General features: G+C 32.7%; 1 protein-coding gene across 4 annotated transcripts; it reads left to right on the top strand.

The window, feature by feature from the left end:
- Nucleotides 1-3156: 3156 nt before the first annotated feature.
- On the top strand, nucleotides 3157-26517 carry LOC143064498 (metallophosphoesterase MPPED2-like). Of its 4 annotated transcripts, none has more exons than XM_076237364.1 (6): nucleotides 3157-3288; nucleotides 6261-6687; nucleotides 7878-8103; nucleotides 8830-8945; nucleotides 14741-14851; nucleotides 19741-20145. In XM_076237364.1, exons 2-6 carry the CDS (start codon nucleotides 6282-6284, stop codon nucleotides 19794-19796), a joined length of 915 nt encoding a protein of 304 aa, XP_076093479.1. In that variant the 5' UTR covers nucleotides 3157-3288; nucleotides 6261-6281; the 3' UTR covers nucleotides 19797-20145. The 4 variants fall into 4 exon arrangements, with proteins under 4 accessions (XP_076093479.1, XP_076093476.1, XP_076093477.1 ...); XM_076237361.1 differs by lacking the exon at nucleotides 19741-20145 and adding an exon at nucleotides 15320-15732; XM_076237362.1 differs by lacking the exons at nucleotides 3157-3288; nucleotides 6261-6687; nucleotides 7878-8103; nucleotides 8830-8945 and adding exons at nucleotides 22797-23022; nucleotides 24870-24985; nucleotides 25556-25666; nucleotides 26148-26517 and having other exon boundaries at nucleotides 19741-20161.

Genomic DNA, 26517 nt, shown 5'->3' on the forward strand with positions numbered 1-26517 from the left:
AGCTTTTAGAGCAAATCTGACATTGATAAAATTGTTCATCAGGTCAAGATCTATCTGCTCTAAAATTTTCAGATGAATCGGACATTCCGTTGTTGGGTTGCTGCCCCTGAAATGGTAATTTTTAAGGAAATTTTGCTGTTTTCGGTTATTATCTTGAATATTGTTATAGATAGAGATAAACTGTAAACAGCAATAATGTTCAGCAAAGTAAGATCTACAAATAAGTCAACATGACCAAAATGGTCAGTTGACCACTTTAGGAGTTATTGCCCTTTATAGTCAATTTTTATCCATTTTTCGTAAATCTTAGTAATCTTTTAGAAAAATCTTCTCTGAAACTACTGGGCCAAATTTAACCAAACTTGGCCATAATCATCATTGGGGTATCTAGTTTAAAAAATGTGTGCGATGACCCGGCCAACCAACCAAGATGGCCGCCATGGCTAAAAATAGAACATAGGGGTAAAATGCAGTTGACCACTTTAGGAGTTATTGCCCTTTCATAGTCAATTTTAAACCATTTTTCGTAAATCTTAGTAATCTTTTAGAAAAATCTTCTCCTCTGAAACTGCTGGGCCAAATTTAACCAAACCTAGCCATAATCATCATTGGGTATCTAGTTAAAAAAATGTGTCCGGTATCTCGGCCAACAAACCAAGATGGCCGCCATGGCTAAAAATAGAACATGGGGGTAAAATGCAGTTTTTGGCTTATAACTCAAAAACCAAAGCATTAAGAGCAAATCTGACAGGAAGTAAAATTGTTGATCAGGTCACGATCTATCTGCCCTGGAATTTTCAGATGAATCGGATAATCGGTTGTTAGGTTGCTGCCCCTGAATTGGTAATTTTGAGGAAATTTTGCTGTTTTTTTGTTATTATCTTGAATATTATTATAGATAGAGATAAACTGTAAACAGCAATAATGTACAGCAAAGTAAGAACTAAAAATAAGTCAGTATGACCAAAATAGTCAATTGACCCCCTAATGAGTTATTGCCCTTCATAGTCAATTTTTAACAATTTTCTTAAAATTTGAAGATTTTCAATAACATTTTCCACAGAAAGTACTGTTATAGAGAGAGATAATTGTAAGCAGCAAGAATGTTTAGTAAAGTAAGATCTACAAACACATCACCATCATCAAAACACAATTTTGTCATGAATCCATCTGTGTCCATTGTTTAATATTCACAGACCAAGGTGAACGACACAGGCTCTTTAGAGCCTCTAGTTTCATAATTCATCTTACATACATGTACATCTCCTTTGAATTGTTTGCTTATTTGTTCTATGGTCTATCTATGCATATGTATCTATATACCACATTTTCATGGTCCCACAAAAATGTTTAAAATGTATACATTTGACTTTTTTCTAGCTTCTCTCATGTGATAGCCATACCTTTTTGGTCACTATTTATGTGTTGCGTTTAAATATGAATTGTAACACTTTACAGTGACTGAACAGGTAAAACAAATACTTCTCAAGAAACAGAAAAAAGAAGACTACTTGGAACAGCACCAGACTACATGTATGTACATGTATGAATAAAAACTCAGATCGGAATAGCATGGAGGATATGATATGTCCTTGTGAATAAGCAAGGAAAGCTTTTAATAATAGTGCCTATTTTTTAATTTACTAGATTTTTCATTCATTATCTGTGAAATTTCAACATAATTTGTCATAAATCCTTTAACTATTAACTTTACTCAAACTTTCAGTGGTGGATCCAGAAATTTTCATAAGCGGGAGCCTACTGACTGCCTAAGAAGGGGCCAACTCCAGTCATGCTTCAGTGATTCCCTATAAAAACAACAAAATTTTTCCTAAAAAAGGGGTGGCCCAGGCTCCCCGGAAAACCCTCTAACTCCACCTCTGACTTTAATTTAATGTGACAAGTGTTTCATTCACCAAACTACAGGTGCGTTTCTGTGATAAATATCATGCACAATTTTATAAATGAGAGGGGAAAGAAGATCCACATGTGGTGTACCTGCACATGACAATTGTAAACTGCCCAATTTTTCTAATCACAACCAATCAACTAATCATGCTGATACTGACATTACCAGAGAGTACACATCAAATGAAAAATCACAAATAACTGATACATATTATCAGATATTACAGAATTAAATATGTTTTAAATTTATTACAAAAAAATGTGTTCTCAATCTTGTAGATAGATATTACTGGATCTCATATACATGTAAGTACCAAAGACAACTGTCTATCCAAGTCACAATTTATAAAAGTAAACTATTAAAGGTTGTAGTTTGGTCTTCAACGCAAAGCTTGGTTCACACCAAACAGCAATTTTATATAGTCCATATCAATCATGACAATGGCGTTTGGGGTTAAACATGTTTTCGTAGGTAAATAATATTGCCATGGAACTTTTTTCATGAGAGTGTTATAGTCTATAGAGTATTACTTCCTGTTTGGTGAAATAGTGAAATAGAAGTCAATACGTTCTTGCTCAATCCTATGTCGCTTTGAAGGTGTCATGATTGTAATCCTCAGCTTAAGCAATGTGTTACTGTAATTTGAATTTCAAAATGACTGAGCGACGTTTTTCGAAGCACTGGTCACCTCCACCATAGCGAATCACATGACTTTGTCAATCAGTAAATTCCAGTGAAAAATATCTATAAGTAAAGACTTGTCGGATAAAAATAAAATAATAGAGTACACAGGAAATGGCAAAGTTCACATAGTCGCGTATGATTAATCATTTAAAAAAAAATGAGCAAAAGGGGGGGGGGGGGGGATGGGGCGTACACACTTTACGTCCGCCTCTGGATCCGCCACTGCCTTCTGTTGTTGTCCATTTTGTCAAGTAGTAATCCTCGAAGGTATGTGTAGGTTATATGCTATTTTTATCAAGTTGATTATAGACACAGAATATCATTCCCCATTTCCATTCTCAATTTTATTAAGTCTCCTTCCATTATAACACGGGTCCACCAATAATACAAGAAAAATGACAAATTAGTAGAAAAAAAGCTACGTTTTCATATTGCTTGAAGTGCAATATTCCAATAAAAATAAACTACTCACAAACCACTGATCTCAATATAATCAGCTAAAATACGGCAAGCTTTTTAGAAAAGCTATTACTTGTTGAATAATAGAGATCCTTATCCGTATTTCTTGTTGTCCGATCTCGATTTTAAGTTACCTATCCGTTTGTTTACAAACAAATGTCGCATGTACTAGCAACGTCATTTCTATATATATAAATAGACATTACCAGTTTCATTATAACAATTATACAATTAAGGTAAGGCTGTCCATTTTTATAATATTTGTTTCTAGAGGATCAATCACAAAATATATAAAAATGTACTGTATTTTTCCTACTTTAGATTTATTTCCTGATTCAAAGGGAAAACATGATCGAGATAACTCTCTTTATAGTCGGTTGCAATATATAGGGGGTCTCATTGGGGGGTTCGGATCCCGCTTACTGTTTTGTCAAATTCCCGTATCCCGTTTACACTATGTACGTTAGCAATTCTCATATTTTTGTAATTTCTCGTGTCCCGCTTTGCTTCAATTCCCGTTTTCACGGCACAATAGTTTGACTTTCGTGTGTCACGCTTATAGACCCCAATAAGACCCACTATATAGACACACACTTACACACACTTTAAAAAATATATGGCAATAGATTGATATGATTCATCTTACAGCATCATAATCATACTGATGAGGATATTGTTTTCCGAAGTATTTATAGATACTTAATTAGATTGAATGTTTCCTATAAAATTTATAATAATTGTGTTCATTAAGACGTTAAGCACGATATTGCGTCTCAAATGGTAACGTCAATTTCTTACGTTTTACGGCGATTAATGATTATTTGGGACAAGTTTTTTTTATTTCGCTTGTAATTTTTGTTTTGCATATCAATATGGATACTTCTTAATGATTAGTTGTACTGAATATGCATGAAATATTTCCCACTGAAAGTAACGTAAGCAACAAACAAAATATATCGTATTTGGGTAATGCATAAATCTATATGAAATGAGAAGATATATACGGTATGATGAGTGCCAATGAGACAACTCTCTACCAGAGACCAATTGACATAAAACGTAATACTATGCAATGTTTCCCCATTTAGATCCGAAAAGGAGGAAGATATATATTTTGCTTTACTATAAAAAGTTTTTCGGGAATTACAAGTTAAACGGGTCTTGCTTATAAAACTCAATTTACTAATAGCGGTACTATTAGATTAAGAAATGAAACGATTGTCGAAATAAAAGGTTAATTATAATTCATCTCATATATTTACAAGCTTTGTATGATGTGGAGAGGTATATAGCCAATGGCACGCTTTAGGCCCAATTTCATTTTCACTTTCAAGTTCTATACATATGAATCTTATTGCAGAGAAACAAAAAAAAATCGAAGTGTTACGCTTCCCAAATTTGAAAATTTGAAAAAGAGGATTTTTTTATCCTCTCATGATACTAACTTTTTCACAACTTAAGAACCTCATCTAAACGAACAACCCCAGTCATCGGATTTTTTTAAAATACTTTGTGGTCTTATTGATAGTATCTGATCATCAAGAAAATTCTGTCTGAGGAAATATACAGATGATCCACCATAAATAGCGTACCCCGAATAGACAACGTTGAAAACGTATGAAAATCGTCCATTGGACAAACTTGCAAGACATTTGATTTCTATGAAAACGAAGTCATTTTGACTACGCAAATTATTAAAAACTATGTAGCTGTTTTGCAAAGTTAAAGCACAAGTACGGAAAAGCACTATGTAGCATGCAACTAATCTAATTTTTCAATGAATAGCGTCGCAAATGCCAATTTATTTGTAAAAAGCGTCAAAATCCGACATTGGACATCTTGCAAGACATTTGCCAGAAGCCGTTGCATTTTTATATGAAGTGTGAGTGCTGCAAAAATTCGATTCTGATATGGTATATGAATGTACTTTTGTGAGCATAATTTACACAAACGAAATATCATATAATCTTATACTTTAAAACCTATAAATTCTGATAACTTAACATTTTCCAAAATCTGACCATAATGACAACTATTTGTTTTTACCAAAAACTAGCGTTGATCGTTACAGGAACGCATATTCAGTAATATTGTAATACTTTATATATAAAACATATCATTCATTCGAATTTTCGCGGATATAACACTGTTTTGAAGAACACAAACACCCCTGCTAAAGTTATTATGCGTAAAGTCTGTTACGTCTGACACGCATATTTTTGACGTTTTGTCAATATGTTGTCCTTATTTGACTATAGTAAAGTATGATAAAACAATTTGCACTTTTTTTCGAAATAGTATTTACCTGTCTAGTCTATGGATAAAGTTTTATATATCTTAACTGATATGATTTTATAGAAAAGCTGTTTATTAGTGTGGACTTGTTGAATACACAGTATTGACGCAATAACGTGCGTAACGTCTGTACATTTTGAGGGGTTCGTAGGTGCCTGTTTGCCCATTTCTGTCCCTTATGAAACCAATATACCCTCATTTTCCAATGGCAGTCCCAATTTCCCCGACCTGCATCCCGGATGGCCTCTATTGCAAGACCTACATATTGTTTTTAGTGTTAACTTGTTTTCGTCCTGAACATGCATAAAAAATTTCAGCTACTGGACTTTTATCAACCAACAATCAATCAATACATCAATCATTGTACCCTTATGGGTATATTATATATTACATCTGGTCAGAGACATATATAAATTGTATTATATGGCTCTGATCTGGTTAATGTGTAGACAAAAAATGAAGGATGGAAGGTCGGATTGTTCATACATTTTACTGTTCAGTAAGTTGTGTTTTTTCATGCGCATTTTACAATTGAGCAATCGTTTACAGATTAAATTAGTACAGCTTCAGAGGCGGATTAAGAGGGCGCAAATCCCTTTTTGTGGGAAATAATGGTTGATTATTCAGGGAATCATTGAAGCACGACTGGAGAGGGCCCCTTCTCCGGCAGTCTGTGCCCCTTCCCCCCTTATGAAAATTTCTAAATCCGCCACTTTTTATTTAACTATCAACCCTAAATTTGACATATCTTATGTTTAAAAGTTTTTTTAACTTATAAAGTATGAATAAGGGGCTTTTTTACGAGACATATATTTAATATTCCATTATTATCAAAATTTTTAAAACATATATCGCTTATTATTCCCCCATTCCATACTTTAATCATTATTACGTTCATTTATGTTTTTTATAGATAAATTTAGAGTCAACGAAAATGAAGAAACTGCTCAAACTTAGTGTTAAGTCAACAAGATCAAAGAAAAACGAAATAGACAATCATGAAGATTTTTCGGATGACGAATTTCTAAAAAATAATAACGAAAATAGTGAAAATTTTAGACAGGACAAAATTCTTCCGGATTTTGAAACTGACATGCCAAGCAGAGCATGGAGAAGAATGAGTGAAAAACAAACTTTTAAAACAGTGACCCCACTGAATATTCATTCCCAAGTAAAACCTGATTGTTTACGATTTGTTTGTTTGTCTGATACACACTCTAAGCTCCATGTAGATGAGATGTCGAATTTTTATGTTCCTCCTGGGGACATCTTACTACATGCAGGAGATTTCACGATGAAAGGGAGACCGCTGGAAATCGAACGATTCAATGAAGCACTAGGTAAGAATTCATAATATGCGCATTCAGTAGTATTCTTTGAAAAAAGTGGAAGTATAATAACAATTGGATGCACTTTATGTTGGACTGAGCCGATCACAAGACCAAAAAAGTGTTAATTGCTGATAATTGATTTATGATTACTTAGCGTTCAGTGGCAGACATTTCATTCATATTCATTACAATCACCACTCTATAATGCCACACAAGCACAATCACGATGGATATTACATAGGATCACAGAATGGTCTCCTTCACTGAAATTTAACATGCTGGTATGGAATCATGCCTCCCTGTGATTTGATATTGGCCACTATAAATAGTTCGGAATATAATATTAGTTACTGACCCCTTATATATCGTATTAGGTCACTAGCACACTTTGCAACGAATTTATCTTACCGACTGTCTTAACAACTGGTATTTACACTAGTGGCTAATTAAAGTGATCAAGTCTCCAATAACGTGTGTATTAAGAGCCTATACCTTACTTCCCCATTGTTCTATACAAAAACAAATATCAACAATTACAATAAACACTTGTTAGCTATATATTTATTTCAATCGTTCATTATCATTTTTTTCTTCTGTTGAAACCTTTAAGATTTTGCCTCAATACACGTGTTGTTTTAAAATATGGACGTGACACCACTAACAGTGTATTGAAATACCGGTAAGCCTTATATATGGAATATACACGGTCTCCACGCGGTTACTTTTAACCATTCATATTCCTAGAAATGTATAGCAGGTAAATTAAATGTTTATCCATCATCACCACAAAAGGTACACAATACTGTAGAAAGCTCTGACTGGATCTCTACACTGAATATGAAGACTGCATTTTGACTCTTAGATGTCTGTCGGTTTTGTGTGTCTTGGATCGTTGTCATGTGGTAGTGATCGATGTCTCATTGATATAATAGATAATTTTTTAAGCCGTTATCCGACATAATAATACAAAAAGCAAGCATTTACAAACATATGCCTTTTTGCATGGTGATAATATGAAGAATTAATGAGCGTGATAAGCTTGAAGTATTAAGGAAAAAAGTAAATAATGCGACTATAGATTAAGGATTAAACATAATATTCTGAATGAAAATAATGTAAATTATATATTTTTACACTCAAAGAAGTGCATTTCTGTATTAATCATGGCTGTGTGTGAAATTGAATATGTTTTATTTCAGGTAAACTTCCACATAAAAAGAAGATTGTAATCGCAGGAAATCATGAGTTGTCTTTTGACGAAAGTCTTTTTACCGAAGCTAACTGTTTCGGAGAGAGTATTGGAACAGTAAAATGTTATCTCAAAACCAAAGGATTGAAATCTGTTCGAGGATTATTGACTAATGCTATTTATTTACAAGATTCGATGGTTACTGTTTGTGGAATAAATATCTATGGATCTCCTTGGTAAATATTTTTGATGAAACTGAATTATTTATATTGCACTGTTTAACATGTTTAACTCCAACTTCACAACCTAACGGTGTGATATTACATGTGGCTTTCATGCGTTTGCCTGGCTTGATGTAACTGTATGACACAACATATGTCTTTCTTGCAGTTGATAGCTAATGGAAACTGGCATTAAATGTGTCTGTCATGCAATTGTTAGCTAAGTAGCTGTGTGACATCAATTCTGTCTTTCATACAGTAAATAGCTTAGGATAATTATGTGGCATCATGTGTTTCTTTCATGAGGTTTATAGCTAAAGGTGGCATCATATAGGTAACAGTGTGGTATTATATGTATTTTTCGTCCAGGTGGTGGCTTACGGGTATCTGTGTAACATCATAGTTGATGTCTTACGGTAACTGTGGTATATGATGATTAACGATAACTATATGGCATCATTTGTTTCTTTTAATCAATATAGGTTACTGTGAGGCATCAATTGTGTCCTTCATATAGTTGATGAATAAAGATATTAACTGTGAGGCCACAAATTTGTCTTTTATGCACTTTAACATTATATTTCAACCTATATTTCATCGATGTAAATAAAAATAAATAGATATCGGAAAGCTTGTTCGAATCAAGACTCCCTCATAACTTTTGTCACATGAAGTGGAATGCCTTTTTTTTCGTGACTGTGTACCTTTTTTTTTTACATGCATTGATATTAAATGTTTTAGGCAACCCCGATTTGGTTGTTGGGCGTTCAATGCTATTCGTGGTGAAGAAATATTGCAGAAATGGAATTGGATACCTGAAAATGTTGATATTCTCATAACACATGGACCACCTGTTGGTGAGTTTTATCGGCTTTAAATGCTATTATATTCATATTTGATTTGGTATTCCTACTCGTTTGAATTTGAGTGGCATTGATGTGTCTTATGAAAACGTAGGACTGGCGATCTTAACTAAAGCCTTGTATCTGTGATAAGTTGTTACGTTTTTTATGCTTTACTGACTTAAGAGATATGGCGTATATGTATAAGGTTTTATTTAGGTTCTATTTTCGACAATCAAGTCATTTCGTTTTAAAATTGGTGATAAGATATCATCTTTCAAATATATTAGATTCATTCTTATTTTTTTTTATATAGAAAAACGGATATTGTAAATAGTTATCAAAGGTACCAGGATTATAATTTAATACCACAGACGCGCGTTTCCAGTGTATATAAAGTGCGAATCCAGCTAGTTCATTTTTATACGACCGCAAAATTTGAAAAATTTTTCGTCGTATATTGCTATCACGTTGGCGTCGTCGTCGTCGTCGTCGGCGTCGTCGTCGTCGTCGTCCGAATACTTTTAGTTTTCGCACTCTAACTTTAGTAAAAGTGAATAGAAATCTATGAAATTTTAACACAAGGTTTATGACCACAAAAGGAAGGTTGGGATTGATTTTGGGAGTTTTGGTCCCAACATTTTAGGAATTAGGGGCCAAAAAGGGCCCAAATAAGCATTTTCTTGGTTTTCGCACTATAACTTTAGTTTAAGTTAATAGAAATCTATGAAATTTTGACACAAGGTTTATGACCACAAAAGAAAGGTTGGGATTGATTTTGGGAGTTTTGGTTCCAACAGTTTAGGAATTAGGGGCCAAAAAAGGGCCCAAATAAGCATTATTCTTGGTTTTCGCACAATAACTTTAGTTTAAGTAAATAGAAATCTATGAAATTTAAACACAAGGTTTATGACCATAAAAGGAAGGTTGGTATTGATTTTGGGAGTTTTGGTCCCAACAGTTTAGGAATAAAGGGCCCAAAGGGTCCAAATTAAACTTTGTTTGATTTCATCAAAAATTGAATAATTGGGGTTCTTTGGTATGCCGAATCTAACTGTGTATGCAGATTCTTAATTTTTGGTCCCGTTTTCAAATTGGTCTACATTAAGGTCCAAAGGGTCCAAAATTAAACTTAGTTTGATTTTAACAAAAATTGAATCCTGGGGGTTGTTTGATATGCTGAATTTAGAAATGTACTTAGATTTTTAATTATTGGCCTAGTTTTCAAGTTGGTCCAAATGGGGGTCCAAAATTAAACTTTGTTCATCAAAAATTGAATAAATGGGTTCTTTGATATGCCAAATCTAATTGTGTATGTAGATTCTTAATTTTTGGTCCAGTTTTCAAATTGGTCTACATTAAGGTCCAAAGGGTCCAAAATTAAACTAAGTTTGATTTTAACAAAAATTAAATTCTTGGGCTAATTTGATATGCTTTATCTAAATATGTACTTTGATTTTTGATTATGGGCCCAGTTTTCAAGTTGGTCCAAATCAGGATTCCATATCAAGTATTGTGCAATAGCAAGAAATTTTCAATTGCACAGTATTGCACAATAGCAAGAAATATCTAATTGCACAATATTGTGCAATAGCAATTAATTTTCAATTGGAGTTATCTTTCTTTGTATAGAATAGAAGTTGATAATATATGTTGGAAATTTGCCAGACATGACTATGATGTCATTTTCTATTTTTATTTGCCAATAACTTTATGTAAATAACTTCATTGGAAATTTGCCAATATAAAATGTTGCTGATGAAGCTTTTTTTCCTTATCTTATCTAAAATGTTTTTAGATAATGTATGTTGGACATTTGCCAGACATGACTATGATGTCATTTTCTATTTTTATTTGCCAATAACTTTATGTAAATAACTTCATTGGAAATTTGCCAATATAAAATGTTGCTGATGAAGTTTTTTTTATTGTTGTATACAATAAACAATGTATATTCACTTTTACTACCAACCAATCTTTACCATTCAGTGATAACAAGCACTTTATTTTACATTTTAATATTTTATGATGTATTTAAAAGAGTAGTTATTGTTGCAAACTCCATTAGAAATTTGAATTGATATCAGTTTTGGAAAAAGGGAAACGGGGATGTGAAAAAAAGGGGGGGGGGTTTAAATTTTTCTCATTTCAGATTTCATAAATAAAAAGAAAATTTCTTCAAACATTTTTTTGAGAGGATTAATATTCAACAGCATAGTGAATTGTTTAAAGGCAAAAAAAATATTTTAAGTTCATTAGACCACATTCATTCTGTGTCAGAAATCTATGCTGTGTCAACTATTTAATTTTAGATTTAAAAAGTTTGAAGAAGAAATCTTTAATTGATTTGTAAAATCTTGACATTTGTTTTGTGTAAAAAAAAAACATGTAATGTCAAAAATTTGATCACAATCCAAATTCAGAGCTGTATCACGCTTGAATGTTTTGTCCATACTTGCCCCAACTGTTCAGGGTTCGACCTCTGCGGTCGTATAAAGCTGCGCCCTGCGGAGCACCTGGTTACTGTTATATGCGGGTATGTCTATTGTAGAATAAAGGATCATGGGAAAACTGTATTTGTTTACGTTTTGAAAATATCAAGTTAAAGGATTTTAAGTTAAGTTTTAACATATTTTCATTGTGATATGTCTTTATAATATACAAACATAGCATTAAACTTCAAATAAGTGTTATAAAAGCATCATAATATAGCATATCGATTATTGAAAGCGATCCATTTTAACTATAGATGCGATGAATTATCACTGTTAGTGCAGTCATTATTAATGTAGAATTTTCAAAGATGCGAGGAATTTTTATTGTAGAATTATGTGATAAATGCACTTGCAACAAATGAAAAAAAACTTAGTTGATGACTTTAGGATTTATGATACATGTATTTTCCAATTGAAATACAAACTCCTCATTCATTCTTCATCAAATATATAGCTTTTCAAACTTGTAACAAAAGCGATTCTCAAAATGTCATATTGTATTCTTCAGATTACGTTTCTCCTTGATTTTAACTTATATAGTGAATCACTGGAGCGTGACAGCAGCGGGCCCTCTTAAGCAGTCAGTGGGCCCCTACTTATGAAAAATTCTAGATCCGCGAATGGATACTACCACAGAGGTAAAACCATGCACATTTGGGTTATTGTACACGAAATGCATGCTACAATTCATTTTTGTTGATTTTAGACCCTTTGGAACTCTATGTGGGCTATTTCAGCAACTAGGCAAAAAATCCCCAAACTTGATACATGGTCAGATTCAGCATGTCAACGAATTCCAAATATCTATATTAAAGGACTTTTGTCTATAAATTTGGACCCCACAAAATTGAAAAAGGGACCAAAAATATGAAAAAATGCATGCATCGGATACTTTTGTTATTGAAGGCATGACTGTAACAATAGGATGAATATACAAAAATATCTTTTTCTGGGGTCTCATTGGGGGGTTCTGATCCCGGATCCCGCTTACTGTTTTGGCAGATTCCCGTATCCCGCTTATACTATGCAGTTCTAATTTTTTGTAATTATCCGTGTCCCGCTAGACTTCATTTCCCGTTTTTCTCTACACAATCATTTGACTTTCACCTGTCACGCTTGCAAAAAATCGGCAATCCGGCGTGACGCTTATACCCAAATGCGACCCACTATTTTACTCTATTTTGACTCATATAAAGCCCATTATAAATATATTAAAAAAGTAGCGTAGATTTTTTCATCCCTTTTTATCCCGTCTCGTTTCGTTTTTGAGCCATATAGATGTCGTATGTGACAATGAGACAACTCTCCATCCGAGTCACAATTTATAAAAGTAGACCATTATACGTCAAAATACGGTCTTCAACATGGAGTCTTGGCTCACACCGAACAGCAAGTTATAAAGGGCTCCAGTGTAAAACCTTTTAAACGGGAAAACAAAGGTGCAATCTATATCAAGATGTACGTAATTAGTGGTGAAGTGTCATGGAAATGGATAAAAAAAATAAGGATAAAGATCTCTATACGCTTTATAAGAAACTAAATGGAATACATTTGAAATAAATGTTATTTCTATTGAATTTAGTAGAGTGTTTTAAAACCAAACTTTTATCCGTAAGTTAAATTTTATCAAATCTTTCTCTTACTTTATCTATTATTTGAGCAAGTCGGCTAAATTAAGGCTTTACAGCTAATTTCCTAATGCATGTAAAGCAAAACTTTGGTTGGCTTGCTTGCTTTGTTTGTATAATTGTTTATACAAACTTTGTAAATAAGATTGACATTTTTAAACAATATGAATAGGCATAGTTTAACCTGTATTTTTAATATTTGAATTAAATTGGGTGTTATCATAATGATTATCCAATAAAAAAAGCAAGCAAATCAACTAAAGTCTTGCTCTACATGCTTAAAGAAATGAGCTGTAATAGATAAAAAAAATAATAATTATACAGTGAAAATGCACCGCATATACAATACTAATGATTCGCTCCACAGTTAAAATGAAAGAATAGTATCATTATTCGACAGTAAACATGACTAGCATTACGAAATCATCATAGTGGAATTTAGTTAAATATGAAGAAACTGAATGACAAAACATATTCTACGTTATACAACTTTAATAATTGTATTAAAATGAATATTTTTTACTGCAACAACATCTCACCTGTTAGTTATAAAGCACCTGCACGATCTGTTCGTGAAATGTCCTAAAAATTCAGCTATTTTGGTATATATTTCACAGTTGGATGGCTTTAGGCGCGATAAATCCCGCTCGCATCTCTTACTTCGTTTTATTAGTATTATGTATTTCTGAACATATACATTTTTACTATTTTTCTTCATTTTCTTCAAAAATTAAAAAAAGTTCGTCTGTTTATTTATCATTCTACATTAGACATTTATGGCATATACAGTAAAAATGATATTTTAGGATCCGCACTTTACATACACTGGTTTCGTCTACATAAGACTCATCAGTGACACTCAGATCAAAACAGTTGAAAAGCTAAACAAAAGTACAAAGTTGAAGAGAATTGAGAACCCAAAGTTCCAAAAAGTTGTGCCAAATACGGCTAAGGTAATCTACTCCTTGGATAGAAAAATCCTTAGTTTTTCGAAAAATTCAAAGTTTTGTAAACAGGAAATTTATTAAAATGACCATATAATTGATATTCATGTCAACACCAAAGTGGTGACTACTGGGCTGGTGATACCCTCGGGGGACGAAACGTCCACCAGCAGTGTCATCGACCCAGTGGTGTAAATAGTTATCAAAGGTACCAGGATTATAATTTAATACCACAGACGCGCGTTTTGTCTACATAAGACTCATCAGTGACGCTCAGATCAAAATAGTTAAAAAGCCAAACAAGTACAAAGTTGAAGAGCATTGAGGACCCAAAGTTCCAAAAAGTTGTGCCAAATACGGCTTAGGTATTGTAAACAATTAAATGATCAGCTTATCAAATTCTTTGAACCCTAGAAATTTTCTTATTGCCCCATGGTTTGAAACGTTAATTTCTATCTTTGTTGGTATTTCCATGCCATTATTTCAAAACTGTAGGAGCTAGATTACAAGAAGACTGAATTGCAAAAATCATCAGCGGGACAAGTGGTGTATTTAAGTTAGTGCTCCTGAAATGCTAATTTTTTGGTTAATTAAAAAAAAAAATGAATGGTTGGAGCTATCCAAATGGCAACAACACGTTACTAAAAATATACAATAGGGATATTTAGTATCAATTTAAACTCGATTAAGTGATTAGGTGCTGAAGATGGTCCATACTTAAAATGTAAATCTTTACCCCTCAGGTCACGGTGATGTAACCAAGGCTGGGATAAATGTTGGTTGTGTTGAACTTTTGAACACAGTACAGAAACGTGTAAAACCAAAGTATCATTTATTTGGTCACATACATGAGGGTAAGTCGTTCCCAAAACTAAAAACAAAACTCACAACAGAAACATCAGAACACGCATATTAAAGGATTATATTTTGACATAGCAACATACATGTAAAGTATAGCATCACGTAGTTTAAACCTTCATATAAATCATACTAATGAACTGAAAGCACGATAAGCAAGGCAAGTTTTTAAAAATAAAACGCTGCGCGACGCATGTTTTCAGTTTTATTTCTGTAAACACAACTGTTCTCGATTTTTATATGGATAGCTTTATTTTGGTGAAATTGGACCAGTTTATAAGTGTCAATAGACTGGTAAAGAGAAATTGGCAGTCCGGATTATTAAATTCATCATAATAAATTGATGTGTAATGTGCAGTGAATATACATTTTATCTCTAAATATAAATCCAGAAAATCACTTATCTTCGTTTTATCAACAGAAGCATAAACGAATAACTTCATTGATATGTTTCTACTTTTAAGGTTATGGACTAACAACAGATGGAGAAACATTGTTTATCAATGCATCATCTTGTACTAAAGGATATAAACTGTGTAATCCACCAATAATATTTGATGTGCCCTTGCCTCCTGGCCAGTCAAAAGACAGTTTACTTGAAAGTGTCGAACTTGTGTATTTTTCAAAAGAGGAATCTTCTAGTAAACCAGTAATAGGCATCAGCCAAAAAGACAAAGATAACAAACTATTGACCTTAACACAGTTGAAATTGACGAAAACTAAAACGGAGTAGCAGTAACAGTTTATAATACATTATTTTTTCAACATAAATACCTCTTACTTGCATGTAAACGAGCATTAAATATGGTGATATTTTAATTTATTTGCCGAACAATCGACCGTATGTATACCATTGTCAACTAAATTGTATTTTGTATTTTGTCTTATTATGATAATGTGTATGTGTGAGAAATTTGCCCAAACATTATTACATGTAGAATACAATTGACCAATATAAATGTGTGGAATAAGCACAGTTTTGCTACAAAAAAGAACAGATTTAAAAAGTGAAACAAAATCTAAGGGCAAAATTGAAGTTTAATGTAAATTTTAGTTACTTTCATAATTAAACTAAGTTTTTTCATTTAAAGAAAATGTAGGGCCATTAATTGCTTTGTTTAAATGAGTGAACTTGTATATTCAGAAATCTAATAATGTCATCAACGACTAAATATGGTGAAATTACAAAATCCATAAAACTTAAGATACAATCTCGGTGTACATAAAGTCTTGACACTGCAATCTTCCAGTATAGGTCTCTACTCTTATCGTTGGGATGGAGTGTTTGTTCCATAGTGTACTTTATTCAGTGCTGAAAACGTTCCGCGAAATTTCTAGATGAAGAACTCCAGAAATATATCTCTGGAAAGTTCAATCACATTGCATCTTTCTTAATAAATCCATTAAATGGATGACACCTGTTGTTCCATGTTGAAGTAATGCTCATGGTTACGCACAGTGAGAACGGTGTGCAAATTCTTCAGAATGGTCATATGTGAACCTTTTTAAAATAGAAGTTTGATTTATTGTTGAGTGAGTTTGTATGGAAGAGGGGCGAAAGATATATGAGGGACAGTCAAACTCATAGATTAAAAATAAACCGACAACGCCATGTCTTAAAAATAAAAAGACGAACAGACAAATAATAATACAGAAGACACGACATAGAAAACTAAAGACTAAGCAACACGAACTCCACCAAAAACTGGGGGTGATCTCAGGTGCTCAGGTTAAGCAGATCCTGCTCCACATGTGGCACCCGTCGTGTTGCTTATGTTATTACAAATCTGGTAAATAGTCTAATTCGGTAGGTCACATTCGTAAAAAGGGAAGGTTATTGTTGTTACGACATAAGGAACATATCCGATATCAACTGTGAAACGGTTATTCCATAACGACCAACCAACTCGTGGTGGAGTCCATAAAATTTACGAAGTATTTACGAAGTGATGACTTCAACTTCAAAATTTGGAACTCTTGGTTTAATAGCTTCCTTGTGAGCAGCACTCCTCTATCCAGGAAATCATGATAGGAAATACAAGCCCGGGAATATCGTATCAATTGGGAGATATATACTCCGTATGCAGGCACTGCTGGAATATTGCTACATAGAAATGGAAAGTTCACAATTGGAAAGCTGAAATCATCTCTTTTTCGTAAAGTTTGTTTTCAACCGACCCTCATTGTCAATTTCTAGATGTAAGTCAAGATATGAGGCAGACTTGACTGTATCTGTAGTATCCTTTATCTCTAGTTCGATGGGATAGATTCGTTCAACATAGTCACCAACTTTTGTATTATTTAGTGAGAGAACATTATCTATATAGCGGAACGTAAAGTTAAAGGATGTTGTACACTTCTTATCTTTCTTCCTTATAAGTTCCTATATGATGTCAGCCTCATAATAATAAAGAAACAAGTCGGCAAGAAGAGGGGCACAATTGGTTCCTATTAGAATTCCAACAGCCTGTTGAAAAACACGTCCTCCAAACGTAACAAACATGTTGTCAATCACGAAATCAAGCATCTTGATAATGTCAGTTTCAGAGATTTTTTGTTTGAATCAGAGTGATTCTTTACAAAGTAGGATTTATCCCTCTCCAATACAAGATACTTGTATCAATGTTCGTCTTTCTTTTAAATAAAACAAAGTAATATCAAATTAACATCGACTTCGTTGTCGTCCGCCAGGGAATTTGACTACAAATATAAGCTCCAGTTGAAGACAACATTTTCGCCTTTTTAAAGGTGCAATCATAATTTGTTCAAATATCATCCGATTTAAGATTTTGACATGAATAAAAGTGATATTAAAGTGAAAATATAGATACCAAAAAAGGAATGGTTCATTGTCGACATCTTCGAGAATTTTGAGTGGCTTGTTCATCGCTCTCATTCCATCAATGGATACCTGGTATAAGGGTTTATCTAAACAGAGACATGAATCAATTAAAACTCAACATTTTATTTAAAATGCACAACCATCAAGAAAAACATAGTCAAATGAAAAAAAAAAACGAATTGCTATTCAAAAGTTTAGTCCAAAAAGTAACTGTAATTAATGGTGCTAGTTCGCGTTGAGTTTCTGATTTTTTTAATCGTACACAGAAAATGTCAATGTTGGTGCTTATGATTAATTTGAGACGGTTTAACGCTTCCTGTGATATGTTGCTGATTTCAGACTGCATTCTGAGTTTATTAGAAAGGTGACAGGGTAAGCAATGCTTTCTCGAACATCTTGGAGAGTATCCGTTCTCCCAACTGTCGGTGTCATCTCACAAAAAAGTTTTAAGAAAAACACTTATCACTCTTAAATACATATGTAAAAATATGGTAATGAATGGATATTCAATTAATGAAAGTCATCGAATATATAAAGTTAAATGAAATTTGAATACTCTCAGACTGGTAGTTTTCATTTTTGGCGAAAATTACAGAAGAGAGATAGTGTAAACAGTATTATTATCCACAAGGTACAATCAGCAGAAAATAAATGTACATTATTCTTTTCTACAATGTTTTAAAGCTGCCATCGATGAAGATAGATTTAGGTTCGCGACACAGGCACTATAGTTTCGTGTCTTTTTAGAGATTGACATTTGTTGTTTGAGGAGATAAATTACATTATTAATTCATGGTCCGCTAGAATACGAATTAGCATCCTCAAAAAAATCAGGGGTCAATAAATTAAAGAAGTTGTAATGGATCATTAAATACGGATCAAATAAGATTTTGATAGATGTATTAATGTATATAGCTTTTGATATTATAATTACAGTTGTTGATAGATTTTGGCCCTCTAATCTTAGTCTGTTTCATAGAGTAGATGGACAAAATAAAAGATACAAAAAAGTATAAACAAAAACACCGAGCTTTAAGGTAAATTATAAAATTGGGAAGTCCATAAATAAAGGCAACAGTAGTATACCGCTGTTCAAAACTCGTAAATCGTAAAACCTGACAAAATGAAACGCTCGACTCAACCAATGAAACACTGGAAAACAACTATAATATAATATCGAATACGTGGAGATACGTTTTAGAAGTGAACAATATGTTCTGAAAAAAATAACCTCAAAAAAGTAAAATACAAAGTGGAGTTTATACACCAAGCGGATGTGGTTGATCAGAACTACTAATTTTACAATAAAAATAAGAGAAAAACGTTTTTATTTTTCCAATTCAATGTCCTTGATTGGAATTTACAAACTTTGGTATTAATTTGTTAGCGTCATCCGTATTTTTTTCTCTTCCGATCTCGATTTAAAGTTTACCACCCGTGTGTTTACAAACTAAGATTACATGTCATGCGTCACCAAGTTTTCATAGTTAGGACCAGGAACATAAAGTAAGACAATTAAGTAAAACTGTCACTTGGTATCTCATTTCTTTGTAAACTATTCTTTTTGTTGAGGTTCAAATATAAAATATATCTAAGTGGAATGTATCTCCTACTTTAGGTTTTTCTGCTATTTGTTTTAGTATAAACTCCTGTACTAGTAGAATAAACTACTTTAGGTTAACGGAAGTATATTTTCTCTTTATTTTTTTTTATTTTTTTTTTTTACAAATATGGCAATAACATAAATCTTATATGAAGAGGTTTCAGTGTTTATTTATTATTAAGGCTATCTTTAACAGATCTTGTATACAAGTACCTTGCGAGATCATGTATATAGTTTTTTTCCATCCTTCGTGTTAATTATAATGATAATTTAATTACAGAAATGATTATTCATAGATAACATCAATTTCCATATTATTGATTTTTGCATTAAAGTAAGATCTTTTTGATAGATATTTTCACATTAAACATAAAGGTCCACTCTAAGATTTACAAAATTAACTGACAATGACGAATCTCAATGTATCTTTATATTTGTAGAAATATTTAAAGTCAAAGAAAATGAGGAAGCTTGGTTTGAGGTCAACAAAATCTAAGAAAAATGATAGGGATATTAAAGATTTCTCGGATGAAGAATTGGAAATATATAAAGATAAGGACGCAAAAAATGAAAACTTTAGACAGGTCAACATTCTTCCAGATTTAGAAACTGATATGCCAAGCAGAGCTTGGAGAAGGATAAGTGAAAAACAAACTTTTAAAACAGTAGCCCCACTGAATATTCATTCCCCAGTAAAACCCGATTGTTTACGATTTGTTTGCTTGTCTGATACACACTCTAAGCTCTATGCAGACGATATGTCGAATTTTTATGTTCCTCCTGGAGATATCTTACTACACGCAGGAGATTTCACAAACGAAGGGAGACTATTTGAAATCGAAAAGTTCAATACATTTCTTGGTAAGAATGTACAAGTTGGATGCAATAGTATACTTTTAAAAAAGTAGATATACTAATATTCAGATGTGCCGCATGTGGAGCAGGATCTGCTTACCCTTCCGGAGCACCTGAGATCACCCCTAGTTTTTTGGTGGGGTTCGTGTTGTTTATTCTTTAGTTTTCTATGTTGTGTCGTGTGTGCTATTGTTTGTTTGTCTTTTTCATTTTTAGCCATGGCGTTGTCAGTTTGTTTTAGATTTATGAATTTGACTGTCCCTTTGGTATCTTTCGTCCCTCTTTTACAAACGTATGTTGAACTGTGCCGATCACTCTGTTAGGTTAAAATTGTCTATGATTGAGTTATTTACTGCTTTCTTGACTTTCAAGAAACATTTCATTCATATTCAAGACAAAAAATAAGCATTCCGTATATGGTAGGTTGACCGGGAAGACAGCCGGGAAATCTAAACTGACACTTGAAATAAAAAAAAATATGTTTGGTATGACGGCTGTTGCATTGTTCATATGGATCTCTAGAAAGTTTTGTTACAAGCATACAAAAAGTTTTTCTTAAATGAATGCATTATTTGTAGCTGGATATAAGGAAACCAACGCTCAATCAATATACAGCAACTCAAGGGTACAAAACTAAAAGACTTCTAGATGTGAACATGTGCTCGTCAAATGTTAGACAAGTATAGCATAGTCCATCAAACATTTGTCAAATGCATTGCCTAATTGTCGAACCACTTTAGTAGGCTTAAACTAAAGACAACTACTGAAGAAGTTTCTGACTTTGGATAGACACGTGAACATGGGTCGGGTTAAACGATCCTTAAAATATCTCTATGACCCCCTTTAATCTCAAAAGAGTGTCATATTTAATATGTAAACGTTCTTTGAAATTAGCACAGGAAAATTACCCTTTTATAAAGCTAAAAAAAAAGATAACAATTTTATAAATCCAATATGACTGGCTTTTTATATCTCAAAATCAACTTCCTGAAACCGGAACTGTCCATGGTATTTTATGTATGTTAAAATATTAGCAAAAACTGTTTACAAAGTTATATTGACTTAGTATATGATGTCAGATTGTCAATTAATCCTTTTGATCAGGGAAAACATTTTTGATCATGATTTGTCAAATGAATATCTATAACACAATATTTGTGATAGATAAATGAGAATTCTTTCACTATTTCAAAATTTACACAATATAATGTACTGTTTATATCTTTGAAAATATATTTGATAAAACTTTAACAGTCTATGTATTCTTTAGATAAAATTATAAGTAAAAAAAATACAAAATAACAAGTACTCGCTATCAGATTTTCAATCAAGTATAATGAAGTCTTTAATTCACCTTTGTATCAGGAACCATGAAATTAATGTGCCACAATGGATATCTAAAAGACAACATTTCAGCATAATCATAATCCTTCTTTTCGAATGATCTGCAAAATGATTTTTTAGTGACGTAAACAGGCTTGGTCGCGTTTTTTCATGACGTGTAATGAAAATTTCAGAGGAAAGCAAGCAAATTAGACGTCATAATCGAATTTTGATTTAATAAAAATAATCAACAGGTCAGGAAAAGTATAAATCAAGTAAGCATTAGAGCAATGCATTTACTTTGCAAAATATACTAGAGTATTATAAAAAGTCAAGATAACTTAGTTTTTCTATTGAGGGATAATATAAAAAAAAAGAAGATGTGGTATGATTGCCAATGAGACAACTATCCACAAAAGACCAAAATGACACAGACATTAACAACTATAGGTCACCGTACGGTCTTCAACAATGAGCAAAGCCCATACCGCATAGTCAGCTATAAAAGGCCCTGATAAGACAATGTAAAACAATTCAAACGAGAAAACTAACGGCCTTATTTATGTAAAAAAAAAATGAACGAAAAAAAAATATGCAACATATAAACAAACGACAACCACTGAATTACAGGCTCCTGACTTGGGACAGGCACATACCAAATAATGTGGCGGGGTTAAACATGTTAGCGGGATTCCAACCCTGCCCCTAAACTGGGACAGTGGTATAACAGTACAACATATAAACGAACTATAAAAATCAGTTGAAAAAGGCTTAACTCATCAGATGGACAAAAATACAAGTACTCGCAGTTATCTGACATCTATAGTTCAAAGCCACTAACAACTATTAAAAAATCATGCAACTAAGACTAGACTATCAATCCGTACACATCCAACATAAGTTCGGTATACTAGTATGCAGAATTGACTACTATTCAACTCATGTATAAAAATAATGTAAACGAGTAATTGTTATACTCATAGAAATATATTATGGATCCATGGATATGAGTGAAAATAAACTCATCATGGATACCAGGACTAAATTTTATATATACGCCAGACGCGCGTTACGTCTACAAAAGACTCATCAGTGACGCTCGAATCCAAAAAAGTTGAAAAAAAGCAAAATAAAGTACGAAGTTGAAGAGCATTGAGATCCAAAATTCCTAAAAGTGTTGCCAAGTACATCTAAGGTAATCTATGACTGAGGTATTTAAAATTCAAAATGTTGTAAACAGTTAATTTATAAATATAACAATATCATATGATAATTCATGTCAGCACAAAAAGTGCGAAACTGATTTGTTTTATTTCAGGTAATCTATCTCATAAAAAAAAGATTGTAATCGCAGGGAATCATGAGTTGTCTTTTGACGGAACTCTTTTTGCGGAGGAACACTGTTTTGAAGAGAGAAATGATGAAGTAAATCATTATCTCAGATCCAAAGGACTAAAATCTGTTAGAGAACTAGTGACTAACGCTATTTACCTACAAGATTCAATGGTTTCTGTTTGTGGAATAAATATCTATGGATCTCCATGGTAAATATTTTTTTATGAAACTCTAAATTAAGATCACATTGTTAAATTCAACTAGACGACTTAACTGTGTGACAATATATGTGTCTTTATTGAAGTTGTTTGCTTGATGTAACTGTTTGGCATAGAATGTGTCTTCGTGCACTTACTTTCTGTACGTCATAAAATATGTTGTTCCTATAGTTGATGGCTAGGTACTGTGTAGCATTGGTTCTGTGATTCGTGCAGTTGATGGATAAAGGTAACTGTGTGGCGTCATTTGTGTCTTTCATTCAGTTACTGGATAAAGGTAACTGTGTGGCGTCATTTGTGTCTTTCATTCAGTTACTGGATAAAGGTAAATATATGGCATCGTATGTTCTTCTTCCAGATAATGAATTACAGTTATTGTGATATCATGTGTGTCTTTTGTGGAGTTGTTTGCGCAATTAAACTGTGTTGCATCATGTGTGTATTTCGTGCAGTTTATGATAACGGTAACTATGAGGCATTATTTGCTTCTTTCAAGCAGTTGATGGCTTAAGGTAACATTATGGGTATCATATTGATCTTTTATGCAGTACTAGTATACGTTAATGGCTACTTGTAGCTGTGCGGCATCACTGCCCATGCAGTTGATGTCTAGCGGTAGATTTGACATCATACCATCCACAGGTGATGGCTATAGCGGTAGCTGTATGGCATCATGTGTGATTTCCTACAAGTGGCACATTTGTGATAGCATGTGTGTTTTTCATCCAGCTAATTAATAATGATCTTTCGTGAACATTGCTAACGACAGCAAGTAACTGTGTGGTATCAAAGGAATCTTACGTTCTGTAAAGGGCTAAAAGGTATTTGTGTGGCATTAAATTGTTTTTCAAGTAGTTGATGGCTAAAAGTAACGGTGTGGTATCGTGTGTGTCTTACAAGCATTGCTAACGGTAAATGTGTGGCGTCAAATGTTTCGTTCGTCGTTTAATGGCGAAATCTTGCGTTTTACTGTGGTAGTAACCATATCAAAAAACTCTCCGAAAATATCTTCAATACTAAAAAAAGTGTATTATATAATGCAGATGATTAATCGGAAGTTTTAGAATACACATAATGTATACCGTAGTCTACACATTATTGCAAATGTGTGTTTGCACCTAATCTGATTTCAGACACCCATGGAAATTATCTATAAAAAAACTGTTCAAAAGTCAAGAAAAAGAAATCCATTCGATCTAAGTTTCATATGAAATCCTTTGATCTAAAGAAACTTCATTTGTTGTAACCAGTTCTTTAAAAATCATTTGATGCTAATATATCTTACTACATGTGCATGATGTATCTATATAAAATTATTTCGATTTCAACTCTTCTCCTTTTGTTACAGAAACCCGTTAAATTGTAAGACGACTACTTTCTCATAATATCTTATTCGAATATTAGAATTGTTTATGTTATAAATCCTGCGAAAACCATGATTACTGCGGTTTATATAATAACTTATTTATATTAGATCCATGTTGTAGGAAACTGTCCTATTAATTAATACATGTTCCCATGCTAATAGTTTTATTTAAGCAAAACTATAAGATACTCGCTTTACCGAAGAAAAAAATAAGTGACAAAGAAGATTTGAAAATTGATTTTCATTAACATTTCTAAACTTAGTTTAACGTGGATCGACTTAAGGTTTCAGCACTTTATTTTCAACCTGTATTTTTCAGCACTGTAATAGATATCGACAAGTTTATTCGGACTCCTGTTATATCTTTTGTTTCGAGATCATGTATTAAAATTTCCATATTGAATTTGCTCTTTTTAGTCACTATGTGTACTTTTTTAGTTGCAATCATATATGGTGTTCGTAAATATTTTAGGATACCTATGTATCGTAAATGGGCGTTCAATGTTAATCGTGGTGAAGAAATATTGCAGAAGTGGAATTGTATACCAGAAAATGTTGATATTCTCATTACACATGGACCACCTGTTGGTGAGTTTTATACCAGGAACACAACCTTTTTCTTCGTGGTGCTGTTTCGTACTTTGAAGTTTTATATTGTTTTAACAATCAATACGACAATAATAATCAAAACCAAGGAGAAAACAAAGACTCACAAAACCAAAAGACATTTACATCAACGTTATAAATAATAAATAAAAAACAACACGAACTCCACTAAAACAGGGAGTGAAATAATGAGTAAACAACTTGTAACTGAATACAAATTATTGGATATGATGAGACAATAATATCAATTGTTAATCTTAGGAATTAGGACTTGATATGCTTTCGTTTTCTGACCTTATATCACCCTCGGGTTCTGGTGGGGTTCTAGACAGTTGATCCGTTGTGTTTATGAAGTGCTCTGTTGACAGTATTTGTAGCATATATTTTTATTGTTTCTTTTGCTATGATTATTTCGGTCCTTCTTTGGCAGACCATACAAACTGTATAACGATCAGTACTATACCTTGGTCACACATTGTTGATAAAGTTTAATTAGATGATAAAGATGGTACAGGTCTATACTTATAAAAAATGTAAATCTTTACTCCTCAGGTCACGGTGATTTAACCAAGGCTGGGATAAATGTTGGATGTGTTGAACTTTTAAACACAGTACAGAAAAGGGTCAAACCAAAGTATCATTTATTTGGTCATGTACATGAAGGTTAGTCATTCCTAAAACTAAAAATGTTGTTAAACACATGATAGAAACATCAGAATATTCTGAATAAAAGTATAATACTTTGGCATGGCAACATAATTGTGTAAAAATATAGCATCACTTTTAGTTTAAACCTTCATATAAATCATAAGCAGAAAACACGATGAGCAAGATGTTATTTTTAAAATAACACAATGTAACGTACGTTTTCGGTCTTATTGCTGAAAACACAACAATTATAATTAGTTATTGATGTTTAGATGGATATTTGTTTTGGATAGAATTGGATCATTTCATAAGTCTTAACTGACTGATAAAGTGAATATAACTGTCCGAATTATTATTTTCAAAAGAAAAAAGTCCAAGGGTAATGTGCAGTGAATCTGTATTTTATCTCTAAAATAAATCTACGAAATCACTTATCTTTGTTTTGTCAACACAAACACAAAACGAATAACTTAATTGATATGTTTCTACTTTTAAGGTTATGGACTAACAACAGATGGAGAAACATTGTTTATCAATGCATCATCTTGTACCAAAGGATATAAACTGTGTAATCCACCAATAATATTTGATGTGCCCTTGCCTCCTGGCCAGTCGAAAAACAGTTACTAAAAGTGTTAATTAAAGTTGTGTCTTATTCAAAAGAGGAATCTTCTAGTGAAACAGTCATAGAATCAGACAAAGGGACATAGACAACAAGCAATTGACCTTAAAACAGTTGAAGTCGACTTTTCGATGTAGTGTTATGTTGCTTAGTAAATTGGTCGATTTTTGTTTTCTTGTCATTGTATTGTACTCCATTAAGAACTCGTTGACTTTCATACTAGAAATTAAATTTTCCAACAATC

This window comes from Mytilus galloprovincialis, chromosome 2 (genome assembly GCF_965363235.1).
Source record: "Mytilus galloprovincialis chromosome 2, xbMytGall1.hap1.1, whole genome shotgun sequence".
Taxonomy (NCBI): Eukaryota; Metazoa; Mollusca; class Bivalvia; order Mytilida; family Mytilidae; genus Mytilus; species Mytilus galloprovincialis.